Source organism: Pleuronectes platessa, chromosome 3 (genome assembly GCF_947347685.1).
Source record: "Pleuronectes platessa chromosome 3, fPlePla1.1, whole genome shotgun sequence".
Taxonomy (NCBI): Eukaryota; Metazoa; Chordata; class Actinopteri; order Pleuronectiformes; family Pleuronectidae; genus Pleuronectes; species Pleuronectes platessa.
In genome coordinates this window covers 5,710,272-5,734,911 of record NC_070628.1, presented here as the reverse complement: position 1 = coordinate 5,734,911, position 24,640 = coordinate 5,710,272, and the positions used below count along the sequence as shown (strand labels likewise).

The window sequence follows — 24,640 nt, the reverse complement described above, 5'->3', positions numbered from 1 at the left end:
TGTTCCATACTTGGAAATGTAAATCCCCAAAGTTTACTGGTTCATTAATTGTCAATATCTCCTAAATGCAAATTCAAGAAAGTTGTGTTTTCACCCCTGCTCGTCTTTGTATGATTTGTTAGTAAGTTTGTTTTTCAGCAGGATTCCGCAAAAACTACTGGACAGATTCCATTAGAACTTGGTAGAAGGCTGGAACATGGGCCAAGAGGGAACTCATAAAAGTTTGGTGAACAAAGGAGCAACTCTATCCATATTTCACATGATGTTTTGGGGGTTGAAACAGAAAATAGTCCGAATATCTTAGATCTTTCAAACTAATAACAACTGTTCATCTTTTATGTTGTTTAAAGTTTTAGATGCGCTTTTTGTTTTGGTCAGACTCGACTCTTTCAGGCCCGATGACACCAAACTTCCCATGTAAGACGCAGATTGAATCTAATGAAACCTAATGAAGAGTTCAGTAATGATTGCTCAATAAACCTCTGTTGACCTTCAGCCTAAATTCTATATCGATATAGCGATTTCTTGTGATTTAATTTTTTTGAATTTGTGGACCATGGAAAACAGTTGAATCATACCTTAAAATACAACACAGTCAAATTCACTTAGAGCTTTACAAGTTTTATTTCAAATATTAACATTAACTTAATGACTGCCTAGGCAGACTGCCTATTAATGTATAGTCCCTGTCAACTGCACATAAAACTGACAGATCAAGAAATGTATGCCACTTAGAGTACTTTTTAACAATAAATAAAAGGTAAATTAAAGAGAATGAATAAAAGTTTACTTAAAATATAAACATTGAAATAAACAAAGTAGGCTGTGCTTCACTGTTGTTTGCATGTAGGCTATGCAAAGCTAGTGCTTGGATATGTTTAGATTCTTGTGCAAAAACAAGAGCTGGTCAATATGCTCTGGGGTGAGGTTGGCCCTACCCCCCCCATATACCCCCCCCCCCCCCCCCCCCCCGTATAAACCCAATAAATATATGTTTAAAAAAAAAAAAACGCGTAACTGAATCGATGTTTTCCCCCATCCCTACTAAAATCCATCCTAAATCACTAAATGCAAACCATGCAGCATCTCCAACACTTTAAATTCACATTCACAATGTCTAAATATATATTTAAAAAGGGCTGTGTGAACATTGTGAACCGTTTGATTTTAATATTCAGAGCTGTACAAGTGCAGAAAAGGAATCCGAGTTTCTGAGGAGATCTTGTTATTTCTTTATTCCTGCTGCGAGGGTCGGTTCACACGTTGTTACAGGGACACTGGCGGCTTGTTCCAGAGAAGATCTGATTTTATGTGAAACTTCGGAGAGTTTGTCTCAAATTGAAGGCTTCGGCATCAGACCCCTTGTATCTGTTGAAAGAAGGTAAAAAGGACAGATGCAGGTTCTGGTTATTGTAATATCCATCCTGATAAAGACATCATTCAAAGGGTTTTGTTGGATATTGTTTCGTGTCTGTTTCTGCTACCTTGGAAATAATTGAGGTTCTACCCGTGTGATGCTTAGTAGAAGTGGATCTGAGGCTTTCTGTTCATTTTCAGGTTTTAATGCGATCTGGATAAAAAGTTTTATCTCTGCATTTTTCAGATGAAATATTCTGATTTGCTCCCCCCCCCCCCCCCCACACACACACACCCTGTGATGAGGATTCATGCGTAGCTCTTCCTTTGAACCCTGATAGAAAAGACTAATTTGCACCTTTCCTCACGGCTCCTCTCTTGTCTCAACAAGACACGTCTTCCTCTCCCGTTGCCCCCTCACCTCCCTCTTCTGTCTCTCACTCCCGCTTTCCTGCCTCCAAATTATTATTTATATTCCTCTGTTCTCTCCCTACGTGTGTCTCTTTCACAGTCATTACCATGCTACAGGATGCACTGTGATACAGAGCCCGTAAACTCCTGCTCCTGAATAAACTGTTTAACTGCTGTGTGGATGCACACACAACCACACACACACACACACACACACGCACACACACACACAGACACACAATCAATCTGTCTCTCCAGACCAATCTCGGTTGCGTCTACCTGGCTCAAACGTCTCTGTGTGCGTTCATGCGTGACAAAGCGAGTGCAGTGAATATTTGCACTGCTCTGCGTGTATAACGGTATATGTGTGTACGTGTGTGGGTGTGTGTTTGTGTTTGTGTCATCCGTGTTTGTGTGCAAGGTTACGCTGGCTGGTCCTGCGGTCCGGTGAGACAGGGCCAGATGGCGCCTGGCGGTTGGCTGTCTTCGTGTTGACCGAGCTGATGATTTCGTTTATGAAGTTTATTGATCCGATATGCATCACTCCCAGAAGCCCCCACCCCCCCGCTCCATCTCGCTGTCTGTCTGTCCGCCGCTCACAATTTGTGTCCCTGCGTCTAACCCTAACCCCACTTTGCATATCCAGCCCCCCCTCATCCAGCTATAAACGTTCCCAAACTCCCCAGCTCTCAAAGTTGTGGCCGGAACTTGAAAGCTGTCACTTCTCTCCCACTCTGCTCTAATCTGACTCTCACTCTCTCTCTTCTCTCCACTCTGCTCTTCCATCTCTCTGATTTGCTCCATCCGGCCCAAAAAAATGTTTCCCCTCCGAACTCCAGTCACGCTGAATCTGCTTCTTACTGCGTCGTCCGGCTGCAGCCAAAACAACTCCGGGATGGTGCCGCCGCCTCGGCTGCTGCTGTCGATGCCGATATATACATATATATATTTTAGCTGTGACCTGCAGCCGAGGTTGAGAAGAGCGAGCTGCTGCTTTTAATTAGCTCTGAGGCCCGTGGCAGATGGACGTGAAATGATTCTGATAGCCGGCGGCTTCATGAGGACAGCCAGGCTGCTGAGAATTAGAGCTTTCCTTCCCCTCGTCCATCGGGGACACGGGGAGCCCGGTCTGATCAAATAAAGACAGTTATCTATGCAGAAGCATGGCCGACATGGCGGACAGTGAATATTTCAGTTTCTTGTTACTGGGGAGTCGAGCGGTGATGTCACAGGTGGTCAGCGCCAGGACCAGGGCCTGATGGGAAGTATCGGTCCTGGTAGACCCGGCCATAAGCTGCGGACGAATCTGGCTGTCTGAACTCTGCAAGCAGATGTTTGATGAGGTTGTGTTAGTGGTTGTGTTCACGTGTACATTTAAGTGTGTCGAAAAAACAATGAGATCAAAGGACAGAATCATTATTTAGCCCTGGAAGGATATTTAACCTTAGATCTCACCACTTGTCAAACTGCCATTTGAAAGCTCTTCCTTCCACCAGCGCAACTTCTAATGACTCGTTTTCTCACGGCAGCCAAAAGGGGGGGGGGGGGGGGGGGCGGCATCAAAGTGACTGAGAAAGAGGTGGAAGACGAAAGTTGGAGGAAATGAGTGTGTGTGTGTGGGGGGGGGGGGGGGTAAAAGAGTTTAAGCTCATCTGAATCCATTGTGTCTGGAGCTTAATATCTGGAGCCACCGGAAGCTTAGATGCCGCGTGTGACTCTCCTCTCAATGATATGATTTAGTTACTCTCAGGATTATAGAAGTATCCCCCGGTTTTAACACATTAGACTTCTGTAAGTTCTGCTTGTGTCTCACTGCATCAAACAACAAGGATCTCATCTAGCTCACTGTATTCTGAGTCAAGCTTTGATCATATTCAGTTCTGATGTGTTAAATCATCTACATGATTGTTTGATTGTGTAACATCAAAGCAGCTCTGTGGATGAACACACTTTAGTTTATTTCTTCCTTACATCTGCTGCATATTAATTTTATACCTGCTGATTATAGCTTATCATAAAAATGTTTGCTCTGCACCTGCTGCTGTCCGATTTTCTCCTTTTGACATTATTCATCAACATTATATAATTTTGATAGTTTAAGTCGTTTTAAGTTGCTCTTATCTGATCTATGTCCAAATACTCGTCTTTCCGGTTGTTTGAGGCTGTGGAGATGGGGGAACATCATGATTGGTGGAGCACATGTCTCTTTGGGACCTTATATTTTGGCTTTATGTCTCGATATCGGGCGGAAGTGGCAGTCATGAATATATATGATTATTTACAATCATTGTTGTGAACATATCCAGGAATCCAAAATACACCCCCGATCATAACCAGCATCCTAATCTTCATGCTGTCTGATGTTGCAGAAGTGTCTGCAGCACATTTAGAAATTATATTTCCCATCAAGATATTAAAGGAAGAATTGCTCCCTTTGGTTTGTGGTGTTTTGTCGTTTATGCTCCAACAACTTGTTGGATGATTGTAATATTTTTTCATTAGTTACACAAACACCCTGATTCAATATACATGAGGAACAGGCTGGAGTCACCAGTGTGACTTGCTGGGGGAAAACATGGCCATGCATGTTTTTTTATTTACTGTGTAATCTGCTGCCAGTGCATTAGCTTTTGAAAGTTTCTGTAAATTATTACATTCATAGTCAGTTTTCTTCTTTTGGGAGCCATGCTGCTGCTCTGGTAAGAATTACCATAACTTTGAATTGACAGCTCAAATAGGAGGAGTGGTGAGTTGTTGTGATCGTTACAGTTCATCGACTGGAGGAGGAGGTATCTGGTGTTGATCAGCCAAACTGGGACCTGAAGAAGAAGGTGTGTGTTAAAGTGAATCACCTTTCTGTCACCAGTACTAGTGACCGCTGGCTCAGACTCACCAGTACAGCTGTATTAAAGGACTGGACATTAAGCAACAGGAAATGTTCTTTTGTTGCCTGCCTGAACTTGATATTTTCCAATTTACCTCTCCTCCCTCCTCCCTCCTCCCTCCCTCCCTCCCTCCCTCCCGCCCGCTCTCTCCCTGTTTCCCTCCCGTCCCTTGCATCCCGTTCCATAATTGAATTGCTCCTTTGGTCCTCTAATGTGGCGGCAAATAACAGAACGAAAATGCTCCACCATAAATGCTTCCATTTCCCCTTCCAATATTTTACCTCTCTCCTCATTTCAATGGACATTCGCCTGTTGCTGGGTCTCTCTTGTTTGCTCCTCGCTCTCACCCCTCGTCTCACTTTGTCCTCCTTTTCTTGTCAGGTAGCATTAGCGCTTGTTGATCCCCCCCCCCCCCCGGTTCAAAGGGAAAATGGTAATCCCAGTATTCTTCCACTCTGGACCTTCAGCTCACCTCAGGTCTTGAAAGGGAGACTTGGAAACAGCGTTGATCAGTCGCACTTTTGAGCAGAGATGTGGAAACGCTGTTGTTTCAGCGTTGGTGTTATGTGTGCTTATTAAGACGGGTGTTGTTTAACAATAATTAACCAGTGGAAGCAATTGTTGGTAATGAGCCCACGGGATTTACTTCAGTCAGGAACACTTGTGTAGAAGAAGTGATGATCTATAGTGAAATGATTACACAGTTAGGTTTGGCAGAAAAGAATCTGCTGTCGATTAATCTCAGTAGAAATTAATGAGCGGCGGTCTGATCTTTTGTATCCGGCTTGCTCAGCCATTTTCCTGTGTTGTTGATCAATGTGATTTTGAAGTGTTGTTTGTTTTTCTCGCCGCTGTTTTTGGCACAAGCGTCACAACGACTAACGAAGCTCTGCAGAAGCTGAAGATGAATCCAAATAAAGAAGAAAGCAACACAAGGATTCTGCTGGAAAACACGTCTGCATTTAATTATCATCTACATGAAATAATAACAAGAGTCTTTGGATCAACGGCACCAAAGAGTGGTGGTAAAATGGTATAAGAACACATACTACCATACTTTAATATCCACTGCTTGTCATAGCCCAGTCACCACATACGTTCAATCCCCACATCCGCTCCACTCTGCACTGATTCTGCACAAAAAGCAGACAAACAACAATATGATTGTGTAGTTCTTATTGTGGAATCGGTCCAAAATGTAATTTGCACCAAATTTATCAAAGATACATTAGATGCATTTTCCTGAATCCTCATGATCTCAGCTTCACATTAGTGCTAGTTGCTGGTTTCTATCCTCTATCTAACACACAGCTAACATAACATTGATCTGCTAGATTCAGATTTTTAATTTGGATTCCCCCCAAAAGTATTACATTTCAGCCCTTTAAATATGTTTTCAAATCAAGATCTATATTTGCGCATCATTTCCCAGATGATGATGAAAAACCCTAACCCACAGCAACAACAGCAAAACCAAAAATCTGCATCTGCACCAAAATGCTGTTTGTTGTTCCCGGGGCCTCCTCGCTACCAGGATTGATTGAGATTAGTTCCGTACGAAAACCTCCAATCTAGTTTCACTGTCCCAGCAGCAGTTTAAAACAGCAGAGCCACAGGAGCACAGTGGTTCACGCTCCCTCAGTGAATCTGTTAATGGCCGACCTGGTGCCTGGAGTGCACAGTGTCTCCCTCGTGACACAGTTTGAGTCGTCGTTAGTCTGTTTGCTCCAGGAGTTTCTCCAGGAGAACATAATGCATGTTGGAGGATGCTAAACTGTAAGTAGACATAATAATGAAACTCTGAAAAATAGGTTTATGTGGGTAAAAATGATGAAATCGTTCCCTGTGCCTGTGTTTAAATTAATCACACCCAAGCAAACAGGTCTGATGTATCCAGGTGATCATTAATTATCATCTGTTTATATTTGTAGTCAAATAATGCAAGAGGTCAAATTGGTCATATTTGAAAACCTGGACATTTCCCTGTGTTTGTATGTGTGTGTGGTAATCTTTCAAAATCCGACGTATGCAAACAATCATGCATAAAATATTCAGCTGATGATTACTAATCGTTTGTTTTCATGTGTATTCAGCAGTGTAAATAATTGAGGGACCTTCCTGACCTTAAACTCGATCTGAGACGTTTGCTTCTCCTCTGGTTGTTTGTTTTTATTAATCTACGTCTCTTTCTGTGAGATTTAGGTTCAATGTCACACATTTAATCTGCGTGCAAAAAGACCGGGTTGTTGCCAGAAAGTAAACCAGCCCGGGGCGACGTGTTCCACCAGCGGAACCATGCTGCATGAATTTTGCAGTAAAGAAATCAGATGACTTTATGTTTTAATGTTTTAATGTTTAATACATATACATATACTGCGTGGGGGGGGGGGGGGGGGGGCTGGGGCAGCGACTCATGTGGCGCAGGGGAGACAGGGAACACGGGTTGGCTTTAATTGCATTGCATTTTCTGGTAATATTATTCATTGTCAAGGTGGAGTGGGACAGAATTGCATTATGAAGACACCACTTTAGGGCCCGCTGTCGGACTATGAATATTCATGGCTTATTCTGCCAAAAGCAATTTGTTGTAGCTTTGTTTAAAGCTGTTGATGTGCTCTCCAGGTCTGTAGGCTATAAGTAGACCCACACTGCACCACCAGGTAAAAACACAGTGTTTCTAATACGTTAGGTTTCTGCTCCTGTCTTGACACTGAATTCTGAGATGTTGTTAGACTTGATATTTCCATTATTCTCCGACCTCGGCTCACCGTCAGAGATATTTGTTGTTTTGCCGAGATACCAGCGTCTGTGTCTGGTGGAGACATCAGGAGGATTTGAGACTAACTCATGTCCTGGAGTCTGATTTCTTGAACAACTAAGGTAAAAAGCAAGAGGAACTTTTTTTTTTTGAACAAGTAGAAAGTAGGAAAGACATTAACTCTGAGGCTGTGCTTAATGACTCTCCCAAATGACACAGGCTTACTCTGCCTCTCACACTCAAGGGAGGGAGACGAGCAGCAGGAGAGGGAGGAGAGGGAGGAGGAGGAGGAGGAGGAGGAGGAGGAGGGGGAGGAGGGTAGGAATGAGAATCTCTCTAAACTGCAGGAGTGCAACAAAGATGATTGCATCGCAGTTTCAAAATATGGCCAAATTAACTACCATGATTTTATTTTTTCCTTTATCATATTTTAATTATCCTTGACAAATTGTCATAGTTGTTTTTGTTCCCTTGGCACTAAATGAATACTTTATGGACTGTAACAAGCCCTAATTGGCCATCGCTTATATTTCTAAAGACCCCCGAGCCCTGGTATTAAAACCCTATCTGGATCTGTAGATAATAAGCAGGATGTAAACATAGGTGGCTCACATTTGCATCCAAGTGTCACTGAATTTTCAAAAGCTCTCATTTTGTTCTCAGACACACTCCTCCACCGCAGATCAGTGCAGTTCCTTTTGTGTTATTCAGATGTTGTGAAGCACCACTCACAGTGCACAGCTACCATGACTCACTCTGAAGTTTACTATCCACTCAGCTTCACAGAGCCACTCTGCCTTGTTCACAGCAGCTCAATGCAAACCACCTACCCGTGTGTTTTCTACCCCTTAAATAAACACATGCTGTCTGATGTCATGTATGTTGTTAGACACGTTATCTGTTTTCCTTTAGCCTGGAGCCCAGAGTTATTTATTTATGGTTTTTCAAATTGGCCTTGGATACAAATGGACTTTGGAGGATTTGGCCAATGACTTTGGTGATCTTCTGAATCCGCAGCCCACCAGTAGGTTGATGCATTGGAGGAAATATCTGGTCACATTCATGCTCCCCTCAGGATGTATTGTATTAACTATGGTTAACACAGCTAATTAGCAAATGCTAGCAAGTTACGGCTCAAAGCAAAGTGGGGATTCATTCTTTCTAAACATCAGCATGATAGCATTCACTTTCTTAGCATGTTAGCTTGATAGAAGTAGCATTTAACTCACGCACAGCTGACCCTGAATAGTGTCATAAAGCTGCTAACATGTCTCTGGACTGTTAGGATCTAATCTTCAACCTAAGTGGCAGCAAAGTCCGTTTATTCACCAGAGAAACCTGCCATGATAATAGAAATCCACCCAGTGCACCTGGCTTGTATAGGGAACGGGAGATGACACCATGTTCTTATATCTTGAATAGAAAGGCCTTAGATTTGCTGTTGAGCCAGACATTGTGACAAAGAGACAGAGATCTGTTAATAATCGTGGACTGTGACTGTGATTCCTTCACATGTACGATCCCTTAACTCTTTAACCTTTGTGAGTCTTTCTATTTTCACGTGTGTTAGTCTGTAACATCGGTGTTTGGTGAATCTCTGCTCACCTCTTTCTGTCTGCCGTAGAGCGACTGCTTCAGTCTGAACCGATCACTCAGCGACAGGCGGAGGAAGTGTGCGTCTCTGTGTGTGTGTGTGTTTGTGTGTCTGGCTTGTGTAGCACGTGCCGATGATCATTCATTTTATTGATGCGTCTTTGAAAGACGCAGTTTTCAGATTTTCCATTTTCTCCTTTCTTTACCTCTCCCCATCCTGTCTCCTTTCATTGTTCTCTCCTTGCCTATATCCTACATGTACACACTCTGCGGAATCATTACTCCCCTATTACAGTATGAACTAACACACTCCCACCTGCCAGCTTGTGTGTGTGCGTGTGTGTGTGCGTGTCCTCTGTCTGATGTCGTTAAATATTCTAAAGACTGAGACCTCTTTTAATTATCCACTAATCACACTTTTAATTACCTGCCACATACACATCCATCACTGACCAGACTGTACACACACTCGGTGCACAAACACAGGTACCCTCACACACACACACACACACACACACAGCTGTCATTGGAGAGGGCTCTTCACCTATCGACAAGAGAGAGAGAGAGAGAGAGAGAGAGAGAGAGAGAGAGAGAGAGAGAGAGAGAGAGAGAGAGAGAGAGAGAGAGGAGTGACTGATGAAGGTTTGGTTTGGACGCCCTGTTAGTGGTCCATGACACTAATGAATAAACAAATGAAGGAAATGCAAAATACGTTTCCAATAGATCATCATTTACACTGTAGATACAGTTTATCTTTGGATTTCCCGATGCACCAGACGACTCACTGCTGATTGGCCGGTTAATATCACAGCTACACGATGACATCCTGGATAACCAAGAGCTGGATCAATAACCGGAAGGTCACAAGTTTATTTCTCTCTCAGACACAATTAAAGGCTAAACTTGAGCACACACTCCTTTTCAGGAAGTTACACTGCTCTCATCCCTCTGCTCATGTATTCACTCGGGAGTTTTCCTGTTTATGTCAAGAAATGAATGCATCCAGCGTTTAAGACTGTGACTCGCTGTCCTCTGCTGTTGTGTCCCAACACTTAGCGATCCATCCTTGATGTAAGAAGCTCTTCTTTCTCACTTAGTCTCCTGCCTCCTTGGGTCTCACTGCCTGGTCCTGCTATAGGATTCCTATTCGTCAATTTCCCTTTGGATTACCAGATAATTACTTTGTGCCATCACCAATACGCTCTCGCTCACACACACACACAACCAACTATTAACTGTAACACACACGTACAACTGGCTCAAACACATCATGCACACTCACTCACAGACTCTAAATTGTTGCTGCTGCATGACCAGTGTTCACAAACACATTAACGTCAGCTTTTCCATTTTTGGTAAATTTTATTATTGGCTGAAAACAAAACTGCTTTTGCCAAAGTGGGAGGAGTTTCAGCTGAGGTCGTATCAAAGCCGAGGAGGCAGCACACTTCAATTTCTGCACCTTTTTTTAAACCTGTGATTGAGCTGTACCTTCTTCCTGCCAATACAACGTGCCAGTAGGAAGATGAATTCCCATTGCTTTAGTTGGTCAACTGGTGCAAACTAGTGGGAAGCCCAGGGACTAACCCACCCCATGTCTGTGGCTCATTAAAACATCCAGAAAATGTACTGTCCTCAAAAAGCTCCATCTGAGAAATACATGCAGATGATTAATTCATTTGGCATCCGTGCCACATCCTTGTGCCTCTGTTAGCTCTCGCCAAAGATTAAAAGCCGCTCCAATAATAACTGGATCCAGCTCCCTGCTCAGTCACTTCCTCTTTTCTTCCTCAGCTTTGAATTACCACGACAAACTGCTCTTTGTTTTATTCATGGATCTCCCATGATGCACATTCTCACAAGACCAAGCTAACTTTTTAGCGATAGGGGATAGGGGAGAGCTGTGGCAATGACAGACACACTATTCTCCCAATTCTAGGGTTTGTGTAGCATCCAAATGATTTTCAAGGCATTCTTTTAAGGTAAACAAAAAGACACACACATGGTGGACTATACTTTCTAAAGTTTGTCCATCGTCATTTCAATTTATGCAAGTTTTACAGAGTTTCTTTTTCCCACTTTGGAGAAAACCAACACAACAATCTCTGTCCCCCTCAGTGGCTTTGGTAGAAGGAGCAGGTCAGTGTGAGTGATGCATTCACTGGCTCTGTGGCTGCAGGCCTGGTGCACGCTGGAAGATCTATGAAACCAGGCATGTGTGTGTGTTAGTGTGTGTGTAGGGCTATGTTTGTTACAGAATAATGTAGATTAAAATGTTCGGGCCTCTAGGCAGAACCATTCTTTTGCATTGTATTGATTTCCTATCGCGGTGGTGACAAGTGTATCAGTTAAAACCCCTTGTTTTACAGGAGATGGTGTAACTGTGCGGTTGTGTCAGCGGAAAGCAGAGACATTGTGTTTGTTTGCTCGTTGCTAGTGCCGCTGACCTTCAGAGCCGGAGCAGGCAATTTGTCTACATTCAAACAGCAGTGTGCGACCACGTTTTTATATAAATGACCAGTGTTGTCCTTTGTACAGGGACTTACTACCCACCCCTAATATCTATTATTTACTACAGATATGAGGCTATTCTCAGATTCAGTCTGGAGAACAACTCTGAACCATTCCCTCCACTATCGGAGGTCGAAGGAGGTTTAGAGCCAATCACAGCTGACACTGGGGGAGAGGCAGGTACAGTCAGAACAAGTCACCAGCCTATCACAGGGCCAACATACTTAGAACCATTCACAGGTCTCCAAGTGTAACTAAACTCAAAAGTCTTTGGTCTGTGGGAGGAAACGGAGAAAACCCCCACACAGATAGACTCAAACTCAAACCTTCTTGGCCACAGTGATAACCGCTGCACCACTGTGCCACCCCAATTGTGTATCATGAAATGTATTAACTACCAAAATCCAATTATAATGAAATTAAATGGTGTTATACAGCTTTGAAATTAGCGTATAAAGACTTCCTGTCCAGCGCATCATAATTTTTAAATAGCGAATATAGAGCTGCACCTACCTGGGCATCCATGACCAATCAGCTGTTACCCTGATCTGAAGGGACGGTGCAGTACTTATATCAAGACATTAAAATCTGCACTTTCAGGTGGTAGTGTTTATACTTTATCTCTCCTCAGACAAGAGAAAACAGCTAATCCTGACATTTTCGAAAAGCTGTAACCAGGAAACAGGCACGAACCAGAATTAGAAAATGACGTCTCATTTTCCAGTGTGAATATCAGCGGCTCCGTGTTCAGCCGGGAGAGATGACGTCCGAGAACAAGGTGTGTGTTTCCATCAGAGAGGAAAAGACTGAGAGGAAGAGAAAAGGGAAAAGAGAGCGAGAGACGTCACTGCCAGTTGTGTGGTTAATTGGAAGCAGACATAATTAGTGCTAAGTAGGATAATAGCCATTCGTCTAGAGATCCATCCACCTAATGGGACTACAACAGTCACTCAGCTGCACACACACACACACACACAGACACACACACACTGTGGGCTGTTACCATCCATCCTGCCTCCTTGTTACAGGAATGCGGTGTCGTACTGTAGATTCTACGTCTACGACCTGTTCCCACTCTGAAAAGCAAATGTTTTTCCGTGAGCCTTCACATGAATTAACGTCCGCTCTGTGCACGTGGCTGACAGAGGAGACAGAGGGACTCACAGAGCAGCGGCAGAGAGGAAGTGAGTCATGGCCGCTCCTGTAGCTGAACAAACAGCGAGCGCAGTGAAAAGTCTCTCTCCTCTGTTTGCTCAGCATCAGGCCCCCCCCCCCCCCCCCCATCCCTCTCTCCTCTCCTCTCTTCCTGCCTCCATCTCTCACCCCTTGCCCTGCTTTGCTTTCCTTTCCTGTTTCGTTGCCTCCCCACTCCTCGCTGCCTGTCCCCCAGGCCACGCCAGGGGACATTAAACAAACGTAGTCTGTCTCGCAGCCCTCACTTACTCTTTTCCTCTCTCATATGCACACACACACCAATTACTTTTCGGTCTGCAGGCCCTGGGCTGTGTGAGTACAAGGATACTCCTCTATGTGTACGGGGGCAAGCTCTCCTTCTAGCCGTGTGTGTGTGTGTCCTTGTGTGTGTGTGTGTTTTATGGAGAACTTATTGGCTGTGGCAACTGGCCAAGCTGGTGGGCGACGACTGGAAATTCTCCCTTCTCGTGTCCGTTTGACCGTTTGAAGAAACTGTAAAGGTGATGGAGGAAGCGAGCCGTTGATTTAGACACTGTGTTAATTACAAGTCACAGAGCTGCAGAGTGTACAGGGCAGGAGGTAGGGAAACCGTTTTCTGAGTCAGTGAAGGGGCTGTTAAAATCTCTCACAAACACATTAGTGTTCATTACTGTTGCAACCTCTACCATCTATTTGTGCCCTTTCTCTTCTTCTCTCTCTCTCTCTCTCTCTCTCTCTCTCTCTCTCTCGCTCGCCCTCCCCATTGGTCTCCTGCGCAGTCACTTATGCAGGTTGTATTTCTCGCAGAGTTAAAATCAACAAGATTCCTCAACCAGAGCCGTGACATTAACACAGAATTACTTTATATTGCTTTTTTTTGCCCTGTGGGCGGAGCCGGGTCGTCGACTACATGGTGGGAGTCGTGTAGCTGTCACACAGATCTCAGGTCTGAGGGGACAGAGCTCTAATCAAAGGAGGGTCTCTGTGTACTGTTAAAACAAACTTTATACTAGAGTATCAGATTTACTTTGGCAATATTGATAATAAGTATGTAGCAGTAACATTTTGAAAAGAAAACATTATTGGCTCTACCAGTCAGTTCCATCGTAAATGATTTTGGCAAATGAATCAAAATATTAGGTCAAATTATTGTTATTTGTTTTTGTAGCAGTAGTTTAAATTAATATACAAGTTCCATCCGTCCCCCTGTCAATCCATTGTCTTCTTATCAGAGATGGGGTCACAGAGGCAGCTAGCAGGTTGACCTCTTCTCCCCAGCCAGGCTTTCCAGTTCTTACTGGGAACACACACACACACACACACACTGGTAAACCTTCACACTGCTCTTTCACACTGGGCTGTTTGGGTGGAGGTGCCCTTGCTGATACAGAAGTGAAGCAGAGGACTTCATTGGACAGGAAGGAGGCAGTCTCAGAGAGAGAGAGAGAGAGAGAGAGAGAGAGAGAGAGGCCATGGTCAGCTCAAATAATAATAATAACTAATATTAATGTGAGTTACTGCATCGGGGTGTAAATAAATGGCAGTGATTCAAGCGTGTGGGCAGCGTGTGACTTCACACTCACACTCACGTACACACACTGGGCCCACGGTCACTAAACAAGGACATACGTTAATCTGAAGCCCTGCAGAGCTGCTGGCGATCAGTCCTCCCGCTTGTCAGGACTCATTTCATGACTTTAATGATTATATAGTACGAAGCAAACATGCAATACCTTCAATCAGTCGCCTGCTGAAGTGAATCAGACAGTAGGAGCTCAGAGGAACACTTGACTCACTCACTGTGTAAACTAGTGTGAAGAATATCATCTCAGAAATTGTGAGAAACCCTGTGCATTTGTTTTTTTTTGTTAGAAATCCCAACGCCTCAGGATACAGAGAGATTTAAGACAACAGCGTGATTCCAACTTTGTGACAAAAGTTTAGCGGAGTTTCTTTTTCCTCTATTAACATGACAGGGCCTCCATGCACAGAGATATGAGCCCCTCTAGTCTTCTACTTGTATGGAACCTTTTATTTCATCCTGAGATATTCGGATTAATAATGTTTCTTTCAGCTTTGTTTCCTTTGAACATTAGAAACATCATCATTTGCTCGTTATCCAGAGTTTGGAATAGGAAGTTGGCAGGAAACTCTCCAGAGGTCGTCCGGAGCCTCTGACTTGGACGTTTGCGCTCTCACACACCTCCCGATCATTTCAGGAGATCATCCCTGACTTCAGTGCTCTGTCTGAAAGCAGCTCTAAAGTTTGTCCTGTGTGTAGTTGAAGCCCCGGACTGAGCCGCGCCCCTGACCTCAGCCTCATCAGGCCCCTTCGAGATGAACTGGAACATCCGATTCACAGCCAGGACTTACTAGCATCACCGACTGGCCTTCTTTTTCCTTTTGTCACTGAATCAGAGCAAATCCCCTGAAGCGAGTTCCTAGGTCTCGTGGAAAATCCTCCCTGAGCAGCGGAGGCTTTTGTATCAGCTAATTAACGACTAATAATGGTTTGAATAATGGTTCTGGAACGAGCGCTTCAGGGATTCAGGGCTTGCAATTGATTCCATCATTTTCACTATCAAGTAACTTTTAAGTAGTTGATTAGTTTAAACTGATCGATTAATCAATGAAAGAATGAGCATATGCCGAATGATATACCACTGACACATGTGAGGTGTCCTTGGGTCTCTATATAGATTCCAGTTATGATGATTATTATTATTCTCCTGTCCTGACAGAGGTTGCCTGCTTGCGACCGTGTGTTTCTGAATGTGTCCACAGGGGGCCTCCAGTGAATGAACGTGTCCCTTTAATCATTTTAATGTCGTCCAAAATGTTTTTGGCCCTGAGTTAAATTGACACAGACACAATCCAGACCCTTTAAATAGTTGATGCACATATTTAATGCATCAGCAGCCTGCCTGCATTATTTCTTCTCATTTGGTTCACCTCCAACTGGCTTATTATGGACGTGTTTTTTGTTTTCTGCTTTTTGTTGATTACAACATGAAAGCGAAGCCGTCGTTTTAATGTTTTAAATATTTGAGGGATTTACTCAGAAGTCTCTCTTAATGGCTGTGGTGGAGAAATGGAAGTCCAGCTGTGGGACCCGGGGACACCAGTCGGCTTAGAAGCTGCCACAACAATTCATGCACCGGGGCTCAGAGTATAATGAGAGTCTCATTAAGGAGTTAAAGATGGACTATTACCAGGTCATACTGGAAACTGTTTGCCAGTGTTATTCCTAGTTTACAGTGGGAGGCATGGTGGTTAGCAGGAAGGCACTGGGGTCAATCCCCACTTTGATCAGCGCCTCCCTGTGTGGTCTCCTCTCCCTTTGGGTTTTCTGCAGCTGCTCCTGCTTCCTCCCACAGTCCAGAGACATGGAGGTTAATTGGTGACACTAGCATGAGGTGAAGGTGTGAATGTGTTTGTGCAGCTGCTCTCACCTGAGAACAAGGGTGTCGAGATGAAAAGGAAAGGTGTTCCTCAAACCATCACACACACGTAACACAGGCTTTTCATATATAACCACAATCTCTCATCCAGGTCAAACTTACTGTTAAAGCCAGCCGGGAGAATCCAGGTTTCAGATTTTGAAATCAGAAGCTTTCACAAATGTTTTTAGGATCATTTTTTAAAGGCAATGTGTTTCAGCAAATACACTATTACAAGAAATCTTCCACCCCCGACTGTGTTAACAACAGCTTCAGTTGAACGACTTGTCACTGTCAGGATACTGGCTGCACAGATCCTGGCATCAGTACAGTTCTCAGTCTTTAAACTCAGTTTCACTGTTTAATCCCATTACAAAAACAGATCTATCATATTTTCCCAAAACTGCATGAAACTGTTGTTGGAAAAGTTCTCCTCTTTGTTTTTTTATTTCTACCAGAATCGTTCCTCCCTCTTTTATTCCCGCCTCACATTGTCCTGTTACATTACAGCAGCGTGGAGCACCTCGTGTCATCGAAGCTTCTCCTTGGGCCCAATTTACCCCAGAAGCATCTCCACAGGAACTTCCTGTCAGGCGCTGGCATCAGACACGAGGGAGCGCATCCTTTGAAATCAGTGAAAAACACTGAACCACCAGAGCTCTGTGTTCACGCTGAGTTTTAAACAAGTGAAGTGAAGTGAGAAACGCAGCCTGACGGATGACTCAAACGCTTTCCTCATAAAGTCCAAATAAGTGACGAGACAAAGTTTGTTTCCGACTTCAAGGGTTAAAAAAAAAATAGTCCACATGAAAAGTCAAGTGGAAATAGACCCTTCTACCGAGGACCTCGTTATGTTGATGGCTTTTCAGTGATTGAATTCTTTTCTTTCCAGTTTGCAGTCGTTGTTTCACAGAAGCCAAACAACCAATTACAGCTTTTACTGATGAATATTGTGCAGATGCGTCCTCAGCCTCTCTCCATTCAATCCTCCAGTATCACTCACTAGAGCTCAAACCTCTTCTGAGGCCCGACAACTCAATTCTTACATCGTCTCAAGGGGACTTTACATTGAAGGTTTCGAGATCCTAGAAACTACAGAGAAACCCATCAGTTCCCTCAATGAGCAGCAACAACTGGAAGCACCCTCTATAGAACCAGACTGGATGTGGGCGGACATCTGCCTCAGCCAGTTGTGGTGAGTGGAGATAAAACTATTCTGGATTTGCTTCTTTATCCAGAGCTGTGCCAACTTCTTTACCGTTTGGCCTTCGTCCCAAACCGTCCACCGGGTTTAATTAGAATCTGTACTTCTTGAGGAACCCTGCCAAGAAATAAAGAAAACAAATTAATGGACAGGGGCCAACAACATAACATCCTTGGCTGAGGATAGTTACCTTTTAATTACCTGTAGTCCAAGGAGGTTGTGTTTTCATTGGTGTTTGTGTGTTGTGTGTTATTACCATGAAACTCAGGATGCTGTTGCAGTTTGGGAAGAACCTTTTAAGTTTTAGTTTGGAGCCAGACATTTTATTGTCAGATACAGCATTTTTTCTTTTTGACGTTTTCATCAATCTTCTAGGGAATAATTCATGTATTTAGATCGAAAAAAATCTATGAGTGTTTGCAATTTGAAGCAGCCTGATTGAATTCAGCTGGGCCTGAGTGGATGTATATGATGTGCTGTTCCAACACCACAACACAACTCAAGCCCACAAACATTTTAAACACCTCGGTCCTGTGGATGCTAAATGTCTCTCTACTTTAAACTGGACATGTTTTCCATCCACACACAGTGAGGCCTTCAGCAGGTAGGAGCCCCAGTCCGTTAACCATCACTCAGGCCCACAGAGGCTGGATTCATGTGTCCACCGACTGAGACGCCAACGCAAACATCCACTTTAAACGGCTGCGAGGAACAGTGAACACTCCCAACTGTGTGAGAGGCCGTTTGAGATGGTGCGTGTGTGTGTGTGTGTGTGTCTGCATGTGCACACTCTGTCTGCGTGGGTGGGTGGGTGTGCTGGCACTCGCTCTGGAGACGAAGCTGCCAACAAGCCTGCCTGTCTGGACTCGGTTTACAGTGGAGTATCCCTCCTTCTGCCCGACTGCAGCACTCGTCCAGCCCGAGCGAGTGTGTCAGACGCGTGGCTCGGAGGAGGTGGCACGCTGCCTGTGAGACACAGAGCAGGGCAGACAGGGCCCGGGTGGGTTCTGCTGGCAGGAGGCTCGCTCCCCTGGATCTGACTCATGCACTGAGACCAAGTTATATATCAGAAAACACACTCGCTCTCCCTCGTCTGTCCTCCGGCCTGCGACATGTGTGTGGTAATTAGCTTTTGGCATGCGTGTGTGTGTGTTGATGTGTGTGTGTGTATGTGTGTGTGTGTGTGTGTGTGTGTGTGTGTGTGTGTATGTGTGTGTGTGAGTTGGTGTGTGTGTGTGAGTGTGCATTCAGAAGTCAATCTCGCTGCAGAGACGCCCGTGAGTGTTTATGAAATGAGTCTTGGGGCCAGACACTAAATGAAAGAGCAATCTGTCTCTGTGCTTTGGTTCAAAGAAGTCAGGAGGGAGGTAAGGGGGGGTGGGGTGGTGAGACACACAGAGAGAGAGAGAGAGAGAGAGAGAGAGAGAGAGAGAGAGAGAGAGAGAGAGAGAGAGAGAGAGAGAGAGAGAATGCCAAGAAAATTGGAAGACACCAAGAAAGAAATGTGCAGATTGTAATCGAAGTAAGAACAGAAAATGGAATTGGAGAGAACGAGTCTGAGAGGCTGTTTCTTTTAGTATTCGAGAGCGGGTGAGGGATAGAGGGAGGAGAGCCGGAGGAGAAGGGAATAGGATCTAGTTGATTACTGTCATTTAATTTGCCTCTCCTGCCTGGGGATAAACTGCCACACACACACACACACACAGACACACAAAGACACACACACACAAGCATGCAGATTCACGCGCAGTTTTAAAATTGAGTTTGTCTTTAATTAAAATCCAGAACAATTTTGTCCAGTTTAATTAAATGTAGAACTAAAAAGAGAGCCCAAAGTTGCATGTTGAATTTATGTTGTATTAAATCCCTGTACTCCATTGACATCCAGTCGGACTGAGGCTGCACATAGGCTGTTAATGTGCACGGATATTTGTATGCATGTGTGTGTGTGTGTGAGTGATGCGATGGTGAAACCCGCCTCCAGCTATGAATAGGGACGTTTTATTAATTTTCTTTTCAAGGGAATTCCAAATGAACGGAGGTCGTCTAATCTGGACGTCTTATTGGCCTTTTCCAATCCTTTCCCAATTAAGTAGGAATAAGAAAGTGGGAAGCAAATCACTGCAGCCATCACCACCAAGTCATTTCACATGTAAAATGAATTATGTAAATGAGGAGAAATACTACATGAGCAAATACTTTTAAACTTTTAAATGTTTTCAGCTGTTAGTTCAGTTGACACAGCTTGACTTTTACATGTCAGTGGATTTACACTCTCCGGCCTCCCTGACCCTCAGCTCTCTTACACAGCCCAGGCAAGTGGACACATGCCTTCACTGTCTATTAATCAGCACGTGTCGGGGGGGAGCAGACGTGATGAAATGGGCTGGTCAGTGCACTTAATGAGCTGCACAGCTGTAAATTGCATTACAGACCTGGGTGAGGATGCAGAATCTATCACTGCTCCGGAATAAGTGAGAGAGTGGGCGAAGCTTCTATCTCAGGCATTTAGACCTGAATGCACACGCACATACATGCACTTTCAAAGGAACATACACACACACACATAGACATGCACACACACACACACACACAGACATGCACTCGCTCGAATAGAGTGTCAGTGTTGGGGTTGAGGCTCGGGCTGTTGTGGATGCTCTCCTGGGAAATCACCCCGAATAAAATTAGACCTGAGGAATTCTATCTGTGTGTGTGTGTCTCCTTCTCCTCTTCTCTTCTCTTCTCTTCACTTCTCTTCTCTTCTCTTCTCTTCTCTTCTCTTCTCTTCTCTTCTCTTCTCTTCTTTTCTCTTCTCCTTCTCTTCGCTTCTCCTTCTCTTCTCTTTTCTTCTCTTTTCTTCTCTTCTTCTCTTCTCTTCTTCTCTTCTCTTCTCTTCTCTTCTCTTCAACCAATAGTTCCTTCTCCCACACCTCCATATACTTGATCATGTTCATGGCTGCATACACAGATTTTATAAGAACTACCCACCTAAACATCAGTCGAATGTATTGATCCTGGACTTTAACTCTTCAGTTTGGTCCATGTCCCATCTGCTAACCTGGAGGGGGGAGGAGTCAAGGGGCAATTGAGCCCATCTGTCATGTCGCCCATCTTTATATATAGTTTGTGGATGCATCAATTTAACTCAATGTAGTTTAGGTTTGTCGCCACAACACGAGTTCTACATCATCCAGTAATCCAACACTAGCCAGTCGTGGAGATGCCGCTGGCAGACACGGTTCAGAACATTTTTCCTTTTCATTCTCAGCCACTACACAAGCCACGTGAAGCGTCTCTCATACCTGCCTGTTGTTTGCAGCGCTGCAGGGTTTTGTTTACTCGCCAGACAGAGTCATCGATTCCAGTCTGAGCAGAAGCGTCGTGCTGCTCTGTGGTCAAATGTAAACTGAGTGGCAACAACGTCTGATCTGCACAGACCGGCACCGTGCAGGCCTCGACTCGGAGTGCACCCAGTTCTGATAGTCCAGCACCAATCAGCCGTGTTCACAGGAAACTACACAAACTTATACACACACACAGATGTTTCATTCAAAATATTGTCTTTCCAGATCTAGGTGTGTTTCTTTTTTTAAACAAAACGTTTGTCTGGCAGGGGCTTCACAGTCCTAACACACAGCGTCATTGTGTGATGAGGACACTGGGTCTATAAGGATATAAAACTAATGGTCATCTCCCTTTTAATGTGTTTTATTCTCCCTTTGGTCGTATTGATTTCATTTCAGTGAAGGCTCAGGTTAGAATGTCGGGATTTCCGTACACTGACCAGGTGAAAACACAAAGTCACTAAAAACAACCTGGGCTCTCCGTCTGCTCGAGTGAGAAAAACATACAAATCCCAGCATAACAAATCCCCCCCCCCCCCAGTCTCCCTCCTGCTCGCCCCCTCTCTAACTCACTGTCTCCCTGCAAAATCAGCTCCTTCCCATTATGCTCATTTAAAAGGCAGCAGCAGCCGCAGCAGCACACAGGCTGTTTGTAAGCGATTGTTTCTTATCACCGTGTGCTCATGTGAGGACAGTGAGACAGTTGTGTTTGCAATTGTGTGTGTGTGTGTGTGTCTTGTTGTGTACCGTGTATGTTTGTGCTGTATTGATTGCTGCGGGTATGGCGGGGGGGGGGGGGAGGATGGATCAGTGAAAAGAGGGAAGAACAGAAGATAATACGCGACGAAGAATGAAAGAGACACAAAATGAGCCACATGTCAATCTGAGACAGGAGGAGAGATTTATTTAAGCTCTGTGAATCCTCTTCCCTTCCTGATGCTTGTATTCAATGTGTCCCCCCCCCCCCCCCCCCCCCCCCTTTATGAATGCTAAACGATCCATGTACCAGATACTCTCCTCATGTCAGAGTCTTAGTCTGAGACGAGGACTAGAGGCCGAGGCGTGTTTTTCCCTTTCTCCTCTGCCAGTGCTGCGCTCTCTAATCCCTCGTCCTCTCTCTCGTGTGTCTCCTGTCTCGTGTCTCGTGTCTCGTGTCTCGTGTCTCGTGTCTCCGTCCTGCAGAGCCATCAGTTTGGACAATCAGCTGGTCGTCCTGGGAAGCACGGCGCTGGACGCGGGGCGCTACCACGTGGAGGCGGTGAACGAGCTGACGGGGGAGAACGTGACGAGTGCCGCCGTGTACCTGAGCATCTCAGGTAAGAACAAACCCTCCACTACATCTGAAACCAGCAGACACATGATTAAATGTGACTGATTGTGCATCGGGAGCTTCTCAGACCCTTTGAGGAGCTTCTCAGGTGATCTGTTCTGTAACTGAGCTGGAGGGTCAATCGGGTTTTAATGATCTGAATCTATTTTACTGGGGGAAAAAAGATTTATCTTAAAATCTCTTCAATTTGTTGGCTCAGAAGACAGTTTTGTGATGTAGCCTAATTAGTGTGGGCTGATAGGTACAACTTGAAACTGAGACAAGCTGCACAACACACAACCAGAGGATAACAGATATATAATAATTATCAAATATGCTTCAAACAAACGAAGTGATGATTCTGAATCATTAATTAAGAAACTAGAATTATTGTTGTCATTTAAATGAAAGATGAGAGATTGGAGATTCCATCTACTGGAATTACTTGATGCGGTTAGATTGTCCCAGTATAGAGGAATCACCAGTGTCACTAACTGATTCTTCTTTTTGCTAAGGACACAAACTTCCTTTTTATACTTCACATTAAACTGTTAGGAACCTTATTGTATTGTAACTTTAGAGCAGGTAACTTTTAGTACCGATATAATCTGACGTTTGTCATTTAAACCAGCAAAAGCAACTGTCAGCTACAGAAAGATAATGCTGCTGATCTGACGTTTCAAACATTAATTAAATAGATTAAAAGATTTGATACTTTTAGATTTCTATGTGTGTTTTTCTTCACCTCAGAACCCGACTTTAAACCAGGAGCAGTAGATTAGTCTATAGAGCCAGTTATGAGTAGGTTCCATGTGAGGACTGAGGATCGAGCTGAGCTGTGGTTCAGATCCAGCTGCTTCCAGTTGTTCAATCATAGAGGGGTTTTCTCATGTTTGTTGTTTGCAACACACATCTGAGATCGATACTGATACTTGTACGTCTCTGTGGTCCCTTCCCTCCTTTTTCTCTCTGTATGTTTCCTGTGTCTCTCCATCCAGACCTTAACACAAACTCTGCCCTTCTTTCTACTTCTCTCCTCTTCTCCTCTGGTCTGTTCATCCCAAATGTCACAACAATTAAACGATACAACTCTGCTCCATGTTTCCTTTCATATCAGAACGATTCTTCACTGTTTCTTCAGTCAGTCTGCAGAAGTCCTTCCATCTCTCAACAGAAGTCCTTCCATCTCTTAACTACAGACCCTTTAAACATTAAATTAATAAGTAGCTGTAAACCATATCCAGAGCAACAGTCCCGTCCCACACACTGTCGGCTGTTTATTAGGTTACATAGTTTAAAAGGATCCATGTTTCCACTCTGCTGCAGAAGTTAATTTTCATGTCAGTGAATATTACAGAAAGACACAAAGACGCTGATAATGGCAAAGAGGCTTTTTGGTGAATGTGTTTCTCTCCCGCTGGGTTTCACCTTTTCACATGATCCTTCTCCGTGTCTCCATCGTGTCTCCATCGTGTCTCCATCGTGTCTCCATCGTGTCTCCATCGTGTCTCCATCGTGTCTCCATCGTGTCTCCATCGTGTCTCCATCATGTCTCCATCATGTCTCCTCGGAGGCCGGAGGATAGAGCGCTCACTCCAACAGTCTTTCAGCTGAAGTGTTCACTGTAGTTAAATGAGAGAGGGAGGGAGCGGCCTGTCCCTTGTGGCTCTATAGAGTTTTAATTAGATTCTTTTTACAGGGTTGTATCCTTTGTCACACACACACACACACGCTTACACACACTTACACAGACCCACACAATCACATAAATATACTCGCAGCACCTTGTTAGAGCTGTCAGGGTGGAGTGCTCCCTTGGGCGTTTTTTAGGAATGGTAAGGGTATAGTTAGGTTCCGCTGATCAGACTTCGGCCATAAACGTCAGCCTGTGTGTGTGAGTGTGTGTGTGTGTGTGTGTGTCTGTTTATCATTTAGTGTTGTGTACAATAAACATTTCTTGGGTAAATAACCTTTGCTATAAAACAGCAGATCTGATTCAGTTATTTGTTATTGAGGCTGTGGCAGGAAACGAGGAAAGAGGAATTAAATACAAACGAGTCAAAATGAAAGGAAAAAGAAAAGGATGAAATATCAAAGAGAAACAAGACTCTCTCTCTTTCTTTCTCTTCTTGGTTTAATTTCTGGATCAGTCTTCACTCTCTGTGGTTATGGATCATCTTTATGGGTCGGTCACATTGGTTATAACACTCAATACGCATTATTTTTGGCCCCGGCTGGACTCGTGTAAGGTCAATTGAACAGCAGATGATGAATTTTTCCTGAAAATATGTCTGTATCGATAGTTTGTGTTTTTCTAAATCACTCTATCCTCAGTTAGAATCACAGCTGCAGTGTTGATCTAATGATCGGGATCTGCCAAGGGTTTTTCTTGGCAGGAAATTTTTTTAGGGAAAAGAAGAATCAATCTTGTGCAAATGAGATTAGATTAAAGTGAACTGAAGTGACGAGAGGTTCAGCAGGTTAAATGACGCGAGAAAATATGTGAATGAACTTGAGCAAATTGTGTTTTTGTTCTTCCCTACCTCCTCTTTTGTGTGTCTTTTTTCTCCACCTCCTCCCCCCCTCTCCGTTTCCGGTCTCCTCGCTTTCATGTTTTGTTTTTTTTTGTTATCCCATTAAGCAGCCTGTGCAGGAT

The 24,640-nt window shown here is 44.1% G+C and overlaps 1 protein-coding gene across 1 annotated transcript in view; it reads left to right on the top strand.

Moving 5' to 3' along the window:
* LOC128429401 (protein sidekick-1-like) overlaps positions 1-24,640 on the top strand; it is a 54,388-nt gene that overhangs the window by 5,586 nt on the left and 24,162 nt on the right. The window contains exon 4 of the mRNA XM_053415511.1: positions 21,858-21,991. Coding sequence (XP_053271486.1) covers positions 21,858-21,991 — 134 coding nt within the window. The remainder of the gene's footprint in view (positions 1-21,857; positions 21,992-24,640) is intronic.